The following is a 15,040-nucleotide window of genomic DNA, read 5'->3' as shown; positions in this document are numbered from 1 at the left end:
TCAATTTGCCAACCACAGAACTTGAACTGGTTTGCCAGCCCACACTCCAGGGCCTCACATACAGCAGGTGTCTATAAATTTTTGTTTAATAAATAAATTATACTAGTGCAGTTTCACTATCACAGTTACTTACCTTTCTGAGTGTGACAAACACAGTCACTGAAAACCATACATCAAGACCACTTTGGAGAGAAGTAGTAACATCTGCTCAGTTATAGTCACACATAAAAGAAGCAAACCAACCTTCTGCTTCAATTACCATTATCACTGGGTAATTGTTTTTAAAATTAGAGAAAGTCTATAATGAAAGAGCGTGGTTTAAGACAAAGTAGCAAATTTCCAGTTGTACTTTGGAAAATGAACAGTATTAATGACTATAATCATTTAGACTTTAAGCCAACAACATGTAATCTAAATACCAGAGCATATAAATTTCCAGTCTGGTAAAATGGAAACAGAAAGTTACTCTTTTCTGTGACCTACTGACATAGAAATTAGCCTGTGTATATAATAATATTCACAGAAACTAATGAACATTCTTAAACATAATTTTAAAACTCTCTCACATACATAAAAATCAAAATAAAACTCAGTTTTGAGAGAAATGGGCACTAAAGACAAAGATTATTTACAAGGTTTTCATAATCCTTTTACATCAAACCCTCTAGATCTACATCTTTCACGCCAACAGTATTGCCTACAAATTTGAAGTTTGGGTCACCAGCATTTTCTTTCCTCCTTTGGGGCTGTGACCTTTATGCAGAGTGAAAAATCCTCAACATTTGTCACCTTAGATTCCTTTACGTACTCAGTGAATCATCCCAGTAGCAGGTACTAAGACTTTGTGGCTAGATTGGAAATCAGGTGCAACAGGTTTAGTTAACACTTCAGGAACTGAGTCACAGATTCTTCTTAGAATCATTTCAAGTCAGGGGTTCCCAGGAAAACAAGAATGCCCCATTAACTTTATAAGGCATATGAATTCTTTGTTCCTGGATACCCTTCTGTACAATGGGACCAAGTAGGGTGCATGTAATCAAAAGGAGGAAATGCTTCCCTGCTCAGGGAGATAGCTCTGAGAGTAAATGGGTACCTACATTTCTAAGGAAAGCTTTATTCATTAGCTGGTTACCTCCCCTGTACACACACACACACACACACACCCTCTACCAACTACTCATTCAACGAGCTTTAGTTTTTTCATGGTGTGGTGAAAATATTTTGAGGTTTAGAGCCAGAAAGAAGTATTTCAAATACTGCTCTGTCATTTATTAGCTAAAATACTTCTTTCAGGTTCTGTCTTCTCAGTTATAAATATGAAGGTAGAAATACCTATTTGGCACAGCTACTATGAAGATTAAATGAGATACACTGATATGAAAGCAACTGTCACATAATAAAGAATTGTTCATGTCCCTTGTCTTATATATACTTGACAAAAGTTCCTTATATTTATTTAGTTTATAGGAGAGATTGAAAATTACCTGGCCAAAAAGAATCCTTTCCCTTCATTCCCGCATGCCACATCCATCTTTCTCAGTGAACATGCTCAAACCCAACTGTTGTTATTAGGTTGATGCAAAAGTAATTGCAGTTTTTGCCATTAAAAGTAATGACAAAAGGCAGGGCGTGGTGGCCTACGCCTGTAATCGCAGCATTTTGGGAGGCCGAGGTGGGCAGATCACCTGAGGTCAGCAGTTTGAGAGCAGCCTGGCCAACATGGCCAAATCTCGTCTTTACTAAAAATACAAAAATTAGCCAGGTGTGATGGTACGTGCCTGTAGTCCCAGCTACTCAGGAGGCTGAGGTGGGAGGATCACCTGAGCCCAGGGAGTCAAGGCTACAGTGAGTTGAGATTGTGCCACTGCGCTCCAGCCTGAGCAACTGGAGACCCTATCTAAAAAAACAAAAGCAACGACAAAAACAAAGTAATGACAAAAACTCAATTACTTTTGCACCAACTTATACTTTTGTTCTTTGTTGATCAGTTATGGAGTGGCATTAAGATATAAAATGGTGCTCCTCTTTGTTTAACTTCTGCTGGCTTTGTAAATTAGAGGAATTGTAGCCAATGTATGCTTATACACAGAAAGGCAACCAGAAATCCTGCAGTGAGAAAGCAGATGCATAAATTGCTGAGGAGCGTCTCTGTACGAAGAAACTACATGATGATGGTGACATCGCCTCTCTACATCGTCAACAGTTATCAGCTATTGTGACTGGTTGCCTCCTCATGGGCATACAAAAAACCTTTTAATAAAAGTGAAACAATAGGAAAGGATACAATTAAGTGCCAGCAATGCACCTAGCTACTAAGACTTCTGGGCCAAAGTACTTGAAACCTTTTACAGGGCAAGATTACGACAATCACAAAATGCAAATCAGTAAAGGTCAAAACTTTGGAGCAAATGCAGACATTCAGTCCTACTTTGCTTTTATCTTGAAAGAAATCCAAAATCTAGTTTTAGACAAGCTTGTTTAAACATGTATACTGATACACAGGAATACAAGTGCGCTTGTTTCAAACCCTAAGTATGTTCCAGTGAAGGACTCCTGATTGATAATAGAGTCCACTCCAGACAAAATTGTTTTGGATAGCCAATACAAAAGAAAATAGTTCTGTAATCCCACTCTTGCAGTAACTACATTTTCTTGTTTTGCTGATAGTAACAACCACTTAGTTCATGGGAGCTAAATGGTGGGGAAGGAAGCCAACAGTGGGGAAAGAGGCAGGGCAGTAGAGCCAAGAGTGGCTGGCAAGGCCTGGGTGAGCCTCCTCTGCCCAGGCTTGAAAAGGGCCAGTTCTTAGGTTTGTAATAACATGCATGATAAAGGAGACATTGAATTTCAGTGTGAATGTCAACAGTTGCTTCAAATATTATACCTTTTCCTAACAGCAGATGTAAAAAGTCAAGCTGTGCTTTCATGAGATATTTATGAATCCATCAGTATTATGAAAACATTTAAGTGACAAATTATGAATACATTATGCTATGTGTCACAGCACCAGCATTACTTCAAGACTTGTAAAGGGAGTTCTTGCACAGGTACAATATCATACTGATAGGCTCCATCACTTTAAGTGACATTTTGTTGTTATAAAATATGGCTTGTGTAAGCTTTTTTAAAAATCATGAATTGAGTTATTTTTATTTTTGTTGGCTTTTTTTAGGTGGTGGGTGAGGTACTAATTATAGTAGAAACCCAGAAATTATCCAGTATGTCAATAACCAGACTATAGGTGCCGGCTGAATAACTAGTAACTCAATCTAGGAATCAGACAGTCTCATCGTTGTTAGTTTATGAAACTAAGGGAAGATTTCCAGGGGAATAGTCATCAGGAAGTCAGGTGAGTCAGCTGGGCTCCTGTCAAAGGTGGGTAGAGGCCACGAGTGGAGGTATAGTACGCAATGCAAGAGAACCCAAAAGAACAGCTAAGAAAAAAATCAGAAAATCTGAGTTTTAGTCCTGCTTCCTCCACCTGCATTACCTTCCATGAACTTCAGTTTCCTTATCCTCAGAATGAGGGTATGGGCTTATTTCACAGAACCCTTATAAGCCTCAAGTGGGATAAAGTATCAACAATGGTTTTCAATCCTTGAAGTGTAAGGTCAATGTAAGGTGGAACCTGCATTCATTGCCAGGGAATCCTCAAGAATAAGTCATGAGGTAAAACCAATGGATTCAAGCAGCAGGGCTTCTAGAGGCCTAAAGTTAGAGCAGCCAGGAGCAGCTTTCTGCAGCAACTGGTAAAGCAACTACTTGAGGAATTCTGCCATCCCTCTTTAGCATGGGCAGCAACTAGAGGACCCCCCATCTACCACTTATCTCTGACCTCGCATTCTACTGCCTGTGCCAGGGCAGAAGAAGGGGTACGAAGTAGGTCCACCTCTTGGTAATGCTTTTTTCTGACACAGCTTGGGCAGAAGCCCCAAACTCAGCATCTAGACATGATACTTTCGTTTATAATATATACTTTTGAATTTCTGTTTTAAAATCTTTTTTCTTCTAAGATTTTAATGAACTTATATTTCTATTAATTAGCATATTTTTCTTTCCACTACTTAACATAGAAATTGTCTAGTACCAAAACTTAATTTATCATATGTATTTTAATTTCTACTTGTGAGATCTAGAGGCTAAATGAACTCATATAAGAATATAAAGAAAGCAGCATTAACCACAGTGATTAACTTGCAGTGATTAAACTGCAGTGATTAACCACAGGAACTCAAGACCACTGGTTGGGGAATCCCAGCCTCACTCTTAATGAGCTCTGTGACTTTGACCAAATAATCATACCCCTCTGTGCCTGATTTTTCCTCAATATGGGACTAATAATAGTGCCTACCTCTGAGGAAAGTTATGAATTAACTGTAGTCGGTTAGTATTTGTAAAGCACTTAGAACTGTGTCTGATACGTAGTGCATATTGAATAAACTGCATCTCTCAATCAAATATTGATGGAAAACAATGTTTTCACAGACATGGTCTGAAGTTATCATAAAGCACATGCTTCCTCTATTTTCTTATCTTATATGCAGCATATATTATTTTGACCCTTGATCCTAATCATAAGATTAAAAAATGAATCCAAAGACTATCATGAGCTTATGCTACTACTTATAAACAAATTTGAAAAAAATTAAGAGGTGTACTGTGCATGGTGACTTTATGTAACTGTTGGCCAAATCTCTTATTTGAGCTGTCGATATTACCTTTGGAATAACCCTAAATTCTAATGACTGAGACTCAGTTAGGGTTTCTAGCTTGAAATGGCACAAACAACAAACACAACCAGCAGCTAACTTTCTTCCCCACAGTATCTTTTGCCAAGCTTAACACCAACCTACTTTTACTCATTTAATTGCCATTTATGAGACGGTAACAAACAAAAGGTACTTGTTAATTGTGTTTCTTTTTGTGTGTGTTAGCTACGGGTGCAACCTTTACTTGTCTATAACATGCCAGAGGGCCGGGCGCGTTGGCTCACGCCTGTAATCCCAGCACTTTGGGAGGCCGAGGCGGGTGGATCACAAGGTCAGGAGATCGAGACCATCCTGGCTAAAACGGTGAAACCCCATCTCTACTAAAAATACAAAAAATTAGCCGGGCGTGGTGGCGGGCGGCTGTAGTCCCAGCTACTCGGGAGGCTGAGGCAGGAGAATGGTGTGAACCCGGGAGGCGGAGCTTGCAGTGAGCCGAGATTGCGCCACTGCACTCCACCCTGGGCGACAGAGCGAGACTCCGTCTCAAAAAAAAAAAAAACAAAAAAAAAAAACATGCCAGTGAGAGAGGTTGGGGACACTGCAAATGGATTCTGATTCTCTGCCTCATTTGTATGTCCTTGGGCCTCCAGGTACTTTGTCAAAATGTATGCTTTCATGAGATATTTATGAATCCATCAGTATTCTGAACACATTTAAATGACAAATCATGAATAAAATATATTATGTGTCACACTACTAGCATTACTTCAAGCTCTGTAAAGGGACTTCTTGCATAGATAACAATATATTGATAGGCTCCATCATTTTAAGTGACATTTTGTTGTTATAAATATAGTTCCTTCAAGCTTTAAATTTTTTTTTGAAAACAAGAATTAAGTTATGGTTTTTTTTTTAAGTAGTAGGTGAGGTACTAATTATGGCAGAAACTCTTAAACTATTCAGTATCTCAGTAACCACACTATAGTATCCACTGTATACTGGCTGAATAATTAGCAACTCAATCTAGGTCTCTGTTATGAGAGGTCATTGCTTTTCTTCCACTGAACAAAACAATTCAGAAGATGCACAGTGCTGTAAAGGCAGCCCTAAGCAAGGGCTCACTCTCTAGAGGGAAGACGTCTCATATATTTGAATCTGTACTGGTATGTTCATGAGGCATTTGGGTTAGCCCAATGCAGCTATGTTTTAAGGGAACTGTAAATGAGCTAATGAGACTCATAAGCAATTTGCTGGTCGTTCTTGCGAAGCTCCTCACAAGCATTAGACAGTCATACATCCTGTATCTTGAAAACTCACTTTGGGACAAGTTTTTCAAGGTAGACAGAAGAACACACCATTCAAGCTTCAAACGATCTTCTCATGTTGACCAGACACAGATTTTCAATACATAAGTCACCTTTCTTCTGCATGGACATTCCTGAAACATAACTGACCCCTTAGCTGAACTCAAACTTTAAGACAGATGTGTGTGTGTGTGTGTGTGTGTGGGTGTGTGGGTGTGTATCTTTTTTAAGAGATGGGATCTCGCTATGTTGACCAGGTTGCTCTCAAACTCCTGGCCTCAAGTAAGTGATCCACCCGCCTCCACCTCCCAAAGTGCTGGGATTACAGGTGTGAGCCACCATGCCTGGCTCAGATATGTATTTTTAATGTTCATAGTAAGATATGTATTTTGAATGACTATTAGGAATTAGAAACTATTTCAATATCTAATATGTTTACTACATTGTTTTAACTGTGGACAAATACTACAGCAGCAACTCACTATCTCAGCTTACAAAAAAGATGTACTCATTTATTATTATGATTATTTTAGAGACAAAGTCTCACTCTGTCACCCAGGCTAGAGTGCAGTAGCATGATCATAACTTACTGCAGCCTCCAACTCCTGGGCTCAAATGATCCTCCCACTTCAGCCCCCCCAGGAGCTGAGACCACAGGTGTGTGCCACCACACCTGGCTAATTTTTTTTTTTTTTTTTTGGATAAGCAGGGTCTGAGTTTGTTGCCTAGGCTGTCTTGAACTCCTAGGCTCAAGCAATCCTCCTGTCTCAGCATCCCAAAGTGCTGGGATTACAGGCATAAGCCACCTACAAATAAGATTTATAATCAAAAGCCATACATTCTGGCAAAACTATTAATGAGAAAGGGAGTAGATATGTATTTGAACTTTTTTTTTTTTTTTTTTTTTTTTTAGACAGAGTCTGGCTCTGTTGCCAGGCTGGAGTACAGTGGCGCAATCTTGGCTCAGTGCAACCTCTGACTCCCTGATTCAAGTGATTCTCCTGCCTCAACCTCCCAAGTAGCTGGGATTACAGGCGTGTGCCACCACGCCCAGCTAATTTTTGTATTTTTAGTAGAGACAGGGTTTCACCATGTTGGTCAGGATGGTCTCGATCTCCTGACCTTGTGATCCGCCCACTTTGGCCTCCCAAAGTGCTGGGATTACAGGTGTGAGCCACCACACCCGGCCCGGTATTTTTTTTTAAAAAAGCTAAGGAAGAAAAAAGAAGTGAACTCAAGTTTCAAAGGTCTTACTAAAGGTCCCTAAAAGGGTTTATGTCACTGCCACTTGATTATGGAGAGTAGATTATGATGGAAATTGTGGAAATAGAGAGTGGATAAAGTAATTCAATGACAGAGATAAGTGGCAAATGATTATCCTATGCTAAACTCAGACTCCCAAATCACTTCAGGAAAAACTCCTGTAATGTCAAGTATAAAGTTTAGCCTTGGCTTCCTCAGTGAGATATATTAAGACTTTTTTAAGGCACTGAGAGCGCATGAAGGGTCTCCCTTTTAGAGACCAACATGAACATCCAAATACTCAAAGGTACTTCAAAGCTTAACAGACCTGGTTACGACTTCTGGGCTTCTGAAGTTTTTACTCCACTCACAAAGTAACAATGTATGTATTAATACTACTACCATTACTATAAAGACAACAATAATTACAACTATCACTGCCACTATTGCCCCTGCTACTGACCACCACCTTTCCTCTATCCAGCACTTGCTTTGAGCCAAGCCCTGTGCTGGGTGCTTTACATAGATAACATCCAATCCTCCTACGGCTCCATAAGAGAAGTGTAATTGCCCCCATTTTACAGGTGAAGAAATTGAGACTTAAAGAGGTTAAAAATCTATCCCAATGGCAGAGGCAGATTTGAAACTAAGTCTGCCCAACACCAAAGTCTACTATCCTTTGACTGTGGCATGCTTTCAGAGGTACTATTTACTGAGTTTCTGTTATCTGCCAGGCACTAGGCTAGTCACTTTTTAAAAAAATATATTTATAACTCTCAAAAACAATGCTAAGAGGTAGGTCACAGATCATAAAACAGAAGTTAGCGGGGTAAACTAACTTCCCAAGAAGCTCACAGCTAGTGGTAGACTTACTTTTAAATTCCTGGTTTATCACTGGTGAAATAAAATAAACCTAAAAATTAAAACTCTTTCCTTTAGTATAAGGAAAATAAGAGGGAAAACTCAGTACTAACCAGTTTAAATCTAACATTACATAAAACAAAAATAGACTTATCTGGCTATGTTCTTTATGCTAGAAAATAATTAAACCTGTTTAGAGTTCTAAGCAGCAAACCAGCCACAAAAGACTGGAAACTGGAATCAATTTTAAGTTATGAAGACGAACACTCTACAGTTCCACAATGCTTTCAAATAACATTTTAAATGATTGTTCTTTTTCTGAAGAAAAAAGAAAAACCCTCCAAACAACAATAGTTTATCCTTACAACATTCTAGTGATATAAACAGGGAATTAGTTGTTTTCTCTTTATAGAAGGGAAAGGTCCACTGAGTACAGAAAAACTAAGGGATCGTCTATAGTTCTGAAACTTGGGCCTGCTGGCCTTCAGTCAAAGGTAGATCTCTGCCTGCCCAATGAGGATGCTCTGCCCTTGACACTGGCTACACTTTTCCTCCAACTGAAACAAGGCAAGCGGATTTTCACAGGATTATGAAGCCCATCCACTGCCTGAATTTGGCTCTCCTGCAAGGAGCATTAATATCTGCTTCTAGATGTGGGGTTCAATTCAGTTCAATGGTGATAATTTTTAATTCACTGCTTTTTAAAATATACATATATATAGTTTCTTAAACAAAGAACTCAATGGAAATAATTCATTGCTTTTGACCTTTAGCTAAGGACCCACTTCGAATCAAAATAACAAGTATGGCCACATGTGGTGGCTCCCACCTGTAATCCTAGCACTTGGGAGGCCAAGGCGGGAGGACTGCTTGAACCTAGGAGTTTGAGACCAGCCTGGGCAACATAGTGAGACCCTGTCTCTATTTATGGTTTTTTTTTTTTGGTTTTGTTTTGTTTTGTTTTTTTGAGACAGAGTCTCACTCTGTCACCCAGTCTGGAGTGCAATGGCACGATCTCGGCTCACTGCAACCTCCACCTCCCAGGTTCAAATGATTTTCCTGCCTCGGCCTCCCAAGTAGCTGTGATTACAGGCATCCGCCATCACACTTGGCTAATTTTTTGTATTTTTAGTAGAGACAGGTTTCACCATGTTGGCCAGGCTGGTCTCAAACTCCTGACCTCAGGTGATCCACCCGCCTCCATCTCCTAAAGTGCTGGGATTACAGGTGTGGGCCGCCACGCCCGGCCTTTTTATGTTTTAATTTTTAAATATTTTTAATATTTAAAAAAACCAAAATAACACAAAGTGGCTTTAATAGATAAAATCAAAAGAAAGTACCACTTTCATTATATAGCAGAAAAATACACAAAATTCCTACTCAAAAGGAGGCATAGGCAAGATACTAGTAAGAAAAAGGGAAACCACTCCCACTGGTTGAGCACATACTATGTGCCAGCCACTGTTCTGAGCACTTGAAATGCATTAAGTCGTTTATTTTTATAACAACTCTTATGATTCCCATTTTATGAATGAGAAAATTGTGGCACAAAAATGTTAATAACTTTCCTAGGATGATAGGATTCGGTGTCACGATAAGTATTAACAGAAGAACAAGAATTTACATCCAAGTAGAGAATCCACATTCTGAACACATTATTCACAAGACAGAGTATAATTTAAAATGTGGTAAATGACAGTGCCACTAGTGGCTGCTAAGTGGCCTGGCCACAGCTCGCCATGCTCATTCCACCACACCACTAGACCCTCTAACGGCAAGAGAATTATGGGCTAGACAGGCGATGGGGCTGACTCAGGAGGGCAGCAACTCTATCTTTGTGAAAAATAACATCATATGACCATGTTTACCAAAACCAAGCTGAAAAAAAAACTTAAAGAGTAAATTTTGGAAAGAGAAGTAGCCATGTTCAAATTATTTTATATAAAGAAAAAATTGATTAGAATGTCTATACCAAAAGCCACAAATATTTGCAGAATATGAAAATCCGACTTTAATAAACTTTAAATCATCTTTGGACTGGCAAGCTTTTCTTTTTTTTTTTGAGATGGAGTTTCACTCTTGTTGCCCAAGCTGGAGTGCAATGGCATGATCTCGGCTCACTACAGCCTTCATCTCCTGGGTTCAAGGGATTCTCCTGCCTCAGCCTCCTGAGTAGCTGGGATTACAGGCGTGAGCCACCACACCCAGCTAATTTTTTGGTATTTTTAGTAAAGATGAGGTTTCACTATGTTGGCCAAGCTGGTCTCAAACTCCTGACCTCAGGTGATCCGCCTGCCTTGGCCTCCCAAAGTACTGGGATTAGAGGCGTGAGTCACCGCATCCGGCTGGACTGGTAAACTTTTCTAGGAAAAGAAGATCTTCCTAGAGTTGGTTTTTCCCCTATCCAAACCTATTTTTTCCATTAGACCTTTGCTTTGATGATGATGATGATGACGAGGATGCTTTTGCATTTACTGAATTTCTACTTTGTGCTCAGAAACGTATTAAGGTTTTTGCACTTAATAACATAAACTTTCATTTAATATTCATGACAACCCTACAGAGTCAGCATCCTATTGTCTCCATATTACAGATGAGGAAATTGAGATTTTAAGAGGTGAAGTAACTTGCCCAAGGTCACAAAGCTAGTAGATAAATTCATTTTTTTCCGATCTAAACACCCATAATATTAATCAAATGAGCAAATATGGGTGGCTACCTGACTGTCCCCTCCTTATTTAGAGACAAAAACCACAGTGAGTGCTGCACATTCCAGCCAAATTCCATCACTTCCAAGTCCTGGACAGAAATGAACGGATATAGTCAGGAGGCTCAAGAGAGCCACACGGGGCAAAGACTGGCTAGAAATCTAAGGGTGCTTTTGCTACTCTCTTTAAACCAGAAAGAAGTACACTCTCTTAGAAGTAAATGAAATATTTATAAAGATGATCTAACTAGAAAAACATCCCAAAGACAGACTAGTACGTTTAGTTTTTCAGAGCATTTATTAATACGAAGTTCATTAGGGTTCTGAAGGAAAAAATGAAGTGTTTCAAGACTGCACTAAAATACAAAAAACTCAAGGAGAGAAGCAAATCTCGTATTTTAAATTTTATACTAAAATGTATTTACATTTGAACAAATTACCTATAGCTGTGTATTATTATGTTTTGATAGATAGTAAATGATGAGACTAGATCTTAAAAGGAAAACTACGATGGAAATGTTTAAAATATTTACTGAGGTAATAGAAAAGAACTTCAATGTTGGGTACATTAAGTAGTGTAGTTAGAAAGTATAATCTATAATTAGGCACAGTAAATGTTTGAATAGGTAATATATTTCTACTACAACTGATTACCAATGTGGATAATAAAATATAAGAGAAAAATAAAATGACTTCTTAGCTTTCCTACCCTTATGCCCTCACACCTAGACCTGCCCGCTCCAACCACTTGCGCTTCTCAGGAAGTGCCACACTCTTCTAAGTACTGGTGATGTGCACAGTGCAGCCCCTGCCTGGAACTCGCTGCTCCTCCCTGTTTCTGCCTAAGCCACTTCACCTGTCCTCCTTCAGGAAGCCTGCCTGATCCCCTCCTCTGTGCTGGCATCTATCATTGCACGTTTTGGTATCCACAAGAGACTAAGAATTCTTTGATGACACAATTATTACTGTCTCTCATTGTTTTTTATATCACAGTACATGGCACTTAGCTAAGGTACTCAATACAATAAGTGAATGAAAATAGATTGTAAAATTGACTTTTTTTTTAGAAATAAAAGGAGAGGCCGGCGCGGTGGCTCATGCCTGTAATCCCAGCACTTTGGGAGGCCGAGGCAGGCGGATCACGAGGTCAGGAGATCGAGACCCTCCTGGCTAACACGGTGAAACCCCATTTCTACTAAAAATACAAAAAATTAGCCAGGCGTGGTGGCGGGCACCTGTAGTCCCAGCTACTCGGGAGGCTGAGGCAGGAGAATGGCGTGAACGCGGGGGGCGGAGCTTGCAATGAGCCGGGATTGGGCCAGTGCACTCCAGCCTGGGCGACAGAGCAAGATGCCATCTCTAAAAAAAAAAAAAAAAAAAAAAAAGAAGAAGAAGAAACAAAAGGAGAAAACTGTCTAAAACGCAAATCTTGCACAATTTTATTCTGGCCCTCATTATTCATAGGATGCGTTTTAAAAACACATATAGAAGGATTTACTGGACATTGTCAATTGTCCATCACTATAAATATTTCACACCTCTGAGCCATGTAAATACGCTGTTACTTCAAATTGATTATTATTCAACAAATGCATAAACTCTGATGGTATAGCTGAATAATTACACATATAGAATAAAACCACTTCAAAACCATGATAAAAATTAAAAAGCACAATGGTAACTACAGTTTGGATAACTAGGTGGTCTCTAGCTCTGCCACTGGCTGCAATGGGGAGAAGCCATTTATCCTTCGGTCTCAGTTTCTCCATCCGTGAAATGGGGGTAACCATTCCTGCCACTTCCTCCTCCCTTCGTATGTTGCGAGGAGAATGGGGGTATAACATCTGTAAGAGCACAGATCTTACAGATATTCACAATAAAGAACTTTACAATAAAGACACTAGCTCAAAAGCAGTGCCTACCCCCAAAGCAGAGTTCCCACCATCACTTAGGACGGTAACAACCCTCACTCCCCGCCGCTCTGGTTAGTAGGCTGATGCGGGAGGCTCCTGCATGAAGACTTTGTAGTCATACTAAAGGCCACATGGGTGGGCACAAGTTCCTCTGCCGGTGCTTGGTCTGAGCCAAAAGCCGCGAGCAACCTGGTCACCCCCAGCGGCTACGATCGCTCCCCTCCGGAACCCGGTACCCTCCCGCGGAGTGAAACAGACCCCGGGGCTTTCCCCTCCTCCAAGTGGGGTCAGGAGTCCAAGGGCCAGCGCAGCAGGATTAGGAGGAGGAGGAGGAGGAGGAGGTGGGACTGGAGGGCTCCGGCGAGGAGCTCACCTGGCCTCGCCGGCGGGCGCCGGGAGCTGGAGCGGGTGCGGAACGAACACCCCACAGTCAGGCGGCGCCGGCTGCTGCTTCTTTTTGGAGCGCCAGAGGTGGAAGGAGGTGTGCTTCTTAGGGGGCCTGCACGGGCTGGGCTCCCCGGAGTCGCCCTGGGCTGGCGGGGACAGCGGCATCGTCTTGTCCTCCTCCCGCTCCGACTGCCGGGACGCGGTCCTCTCTGCCGCCCAGGCCCTGTGGAAGAACACACCTGGGCGCCAGCTCGCCCGCCTTTCTCAGCGCGCCATGGGACCCCGCCCCCTCGTCGCGGATGCGGGGGACGGCAGCGGGTTGCAGAACCAGCACCCAGCGCAGCGCGAGCAGCACTGCAGCCCGAACTATTGGGGCGGAGGCGGGGACCCAGCTGCGGGAGAGCGCCCCCGCGCGGCGCGGGCGGCAAGGGGCGCTGGCCCAGGTGCGGCGCGCGCGCCGGCAGCCCCAGGTGAGGCCGACACGCCCCGGCTTCCCACGCGCGGAGGCCGTGGGACAGCGACACCTACTGGATGCTCTGGGCACCGCGTCTCCCGACACTGCATCGCAGGCTCTAAGCTGGGACCCAGAGCCAGGTCCGGCTTCGACAGCGCCTGGGGTGCAGCGGCCATTGTCGCCTGCGGAGTTGTTGGCCGCTCTTGGCCTGTGACAGGCTGGCAGGGTGAGTCGCTGCTTAGCCACGAGCCCCGCCTGGAGAAAGATGGGAGAGGCACATCCCGGGGCTGAGCCGCCCAGCAATTAGGACTCTTCCACTCTGATCTTTGGGTGGCTTGGGCAATGTCATGTGCTGGTGGCTTCTGTTCCTGTTCATGAACACGGGTGGCAACTCCGCCAACTCCTCTCCTCTGTCAAGAGTCTGAATAATTAATTTGTACTCACATCTCATAAAACACAAAAGGATTAAAAAAAAAATGCCAGAAGGGAATTAGGCATATTCCCCAATTCCCCAAGAGCTTAATAGATCCCTCACAGTAAATTAAATGCCAGTCCCACAAGGTATTTACATCATCTGCATTACTGTTGATGACTTTCTTGTCTTAACTTCACAGTCGTGGCTAAATAGCAAAGGAAATTAATACTTAAGCAAAGTAAGTAAACGAACAATTATTTCGGGCATCATTAGAGCAAAAAAGTGCAAGAACTAAGCACTACTTAAAAATTCAATGCAGTACAAGATCCTCTTTCACGGTAATAAGTCTTTATTTTCCTCTTTGAAAACACAACTCATTCATTCGTTTATTCACTCATTCAAGGAACATTCATTTTTATTTTTTATTTACATTTTTATCAAGATGTAATTTATAGACAGTAAAATGCACAAATCATAAGGGTAAAACTCAAACTTTTACATATTTATGTGGTTGGGGTGTAAAAAGTTTTTTAATGGAGAGTTGACATTGTCCTAGAAAATTCTTCCGTATGTGGCTTTTAAATATATGATTATAGGCCAGGAGTGGTGGCTCATGCCTGTAATCCCAGCACTTTGGGAAGCCGAGGCAGGCAGATCACTTGAGGTCAGGAGTTCGAAACCAGCCTGGCCAACATGGTGAAACCCCTTCTTTACTAAAAATACAAAAAAAAAAAAAAAAATTAGCTGGGCGTGGTGGTGGAGGTGCGCCTGTAATCCCAGCTACTCAGGAGGCTGAGGCAGGAGAATCGCTTGAACCCAGGAGGCAGAGGTTGCAGTGAGCCGAGATGGCGCCACTGCACTCCAACCTGAGCAACAGGACGAGACTATGTCTCAAATAATAATAACAATAATAGGTAAATATATATGATTATAAAAATATAGAATACTTTCAAAACTTTAGAAATCTCCCTACTGTCCTCTTGCAGTACATTACCCCTCCCACCTGTAAAAGTTAACCATTATTTCATCCTCTTTTGCTGGAGATTAA

General features: G+C 41.6%; 1 protein-coding gene across 1 annotated transcript in view; it reads right to left on the bottom strand.

The window, feature by feature from the left end:
• Positions 1-13,288, bottom strand: part of CRYBG1 (crystallin beta-gamma domain containing 1) — a 210,956-nt gene extending 197,668 nt beyond the window's left edge. The window contains exon 1 of the mRNA XM_003278912.3: positions 13,110-13,288. Within this exon, the coding sequence (XP_003278960.3) occupies positions 13,110-13,288 (179 nt within the window). The remainder of the gene's footprint in view (positions 1-13,109) is intronic.
• Positions 13,289-15,040: the final 1,752 nt, after the last annotated feature.

Source organism: Nomascus leucogenys, chromosome 3, assembly GCF_006542625.1.
Source record: "Nomascus leucogenys isolate Asia chromosome 3, Asia_NLE_v1, whole genome shotgun sequence".
Taxonomy (NCBI): Eukaryota; Metazoa; Chordata; class Mammalia; order Primates; family Hylobatidae; genus Nomascus; species Nomascus leucogenys.
The sequence above is the reverse complement of the archived record's forward strand: the minus strand, read 5'-3'. Positions and strand labels throughout refer to the sequence as shown.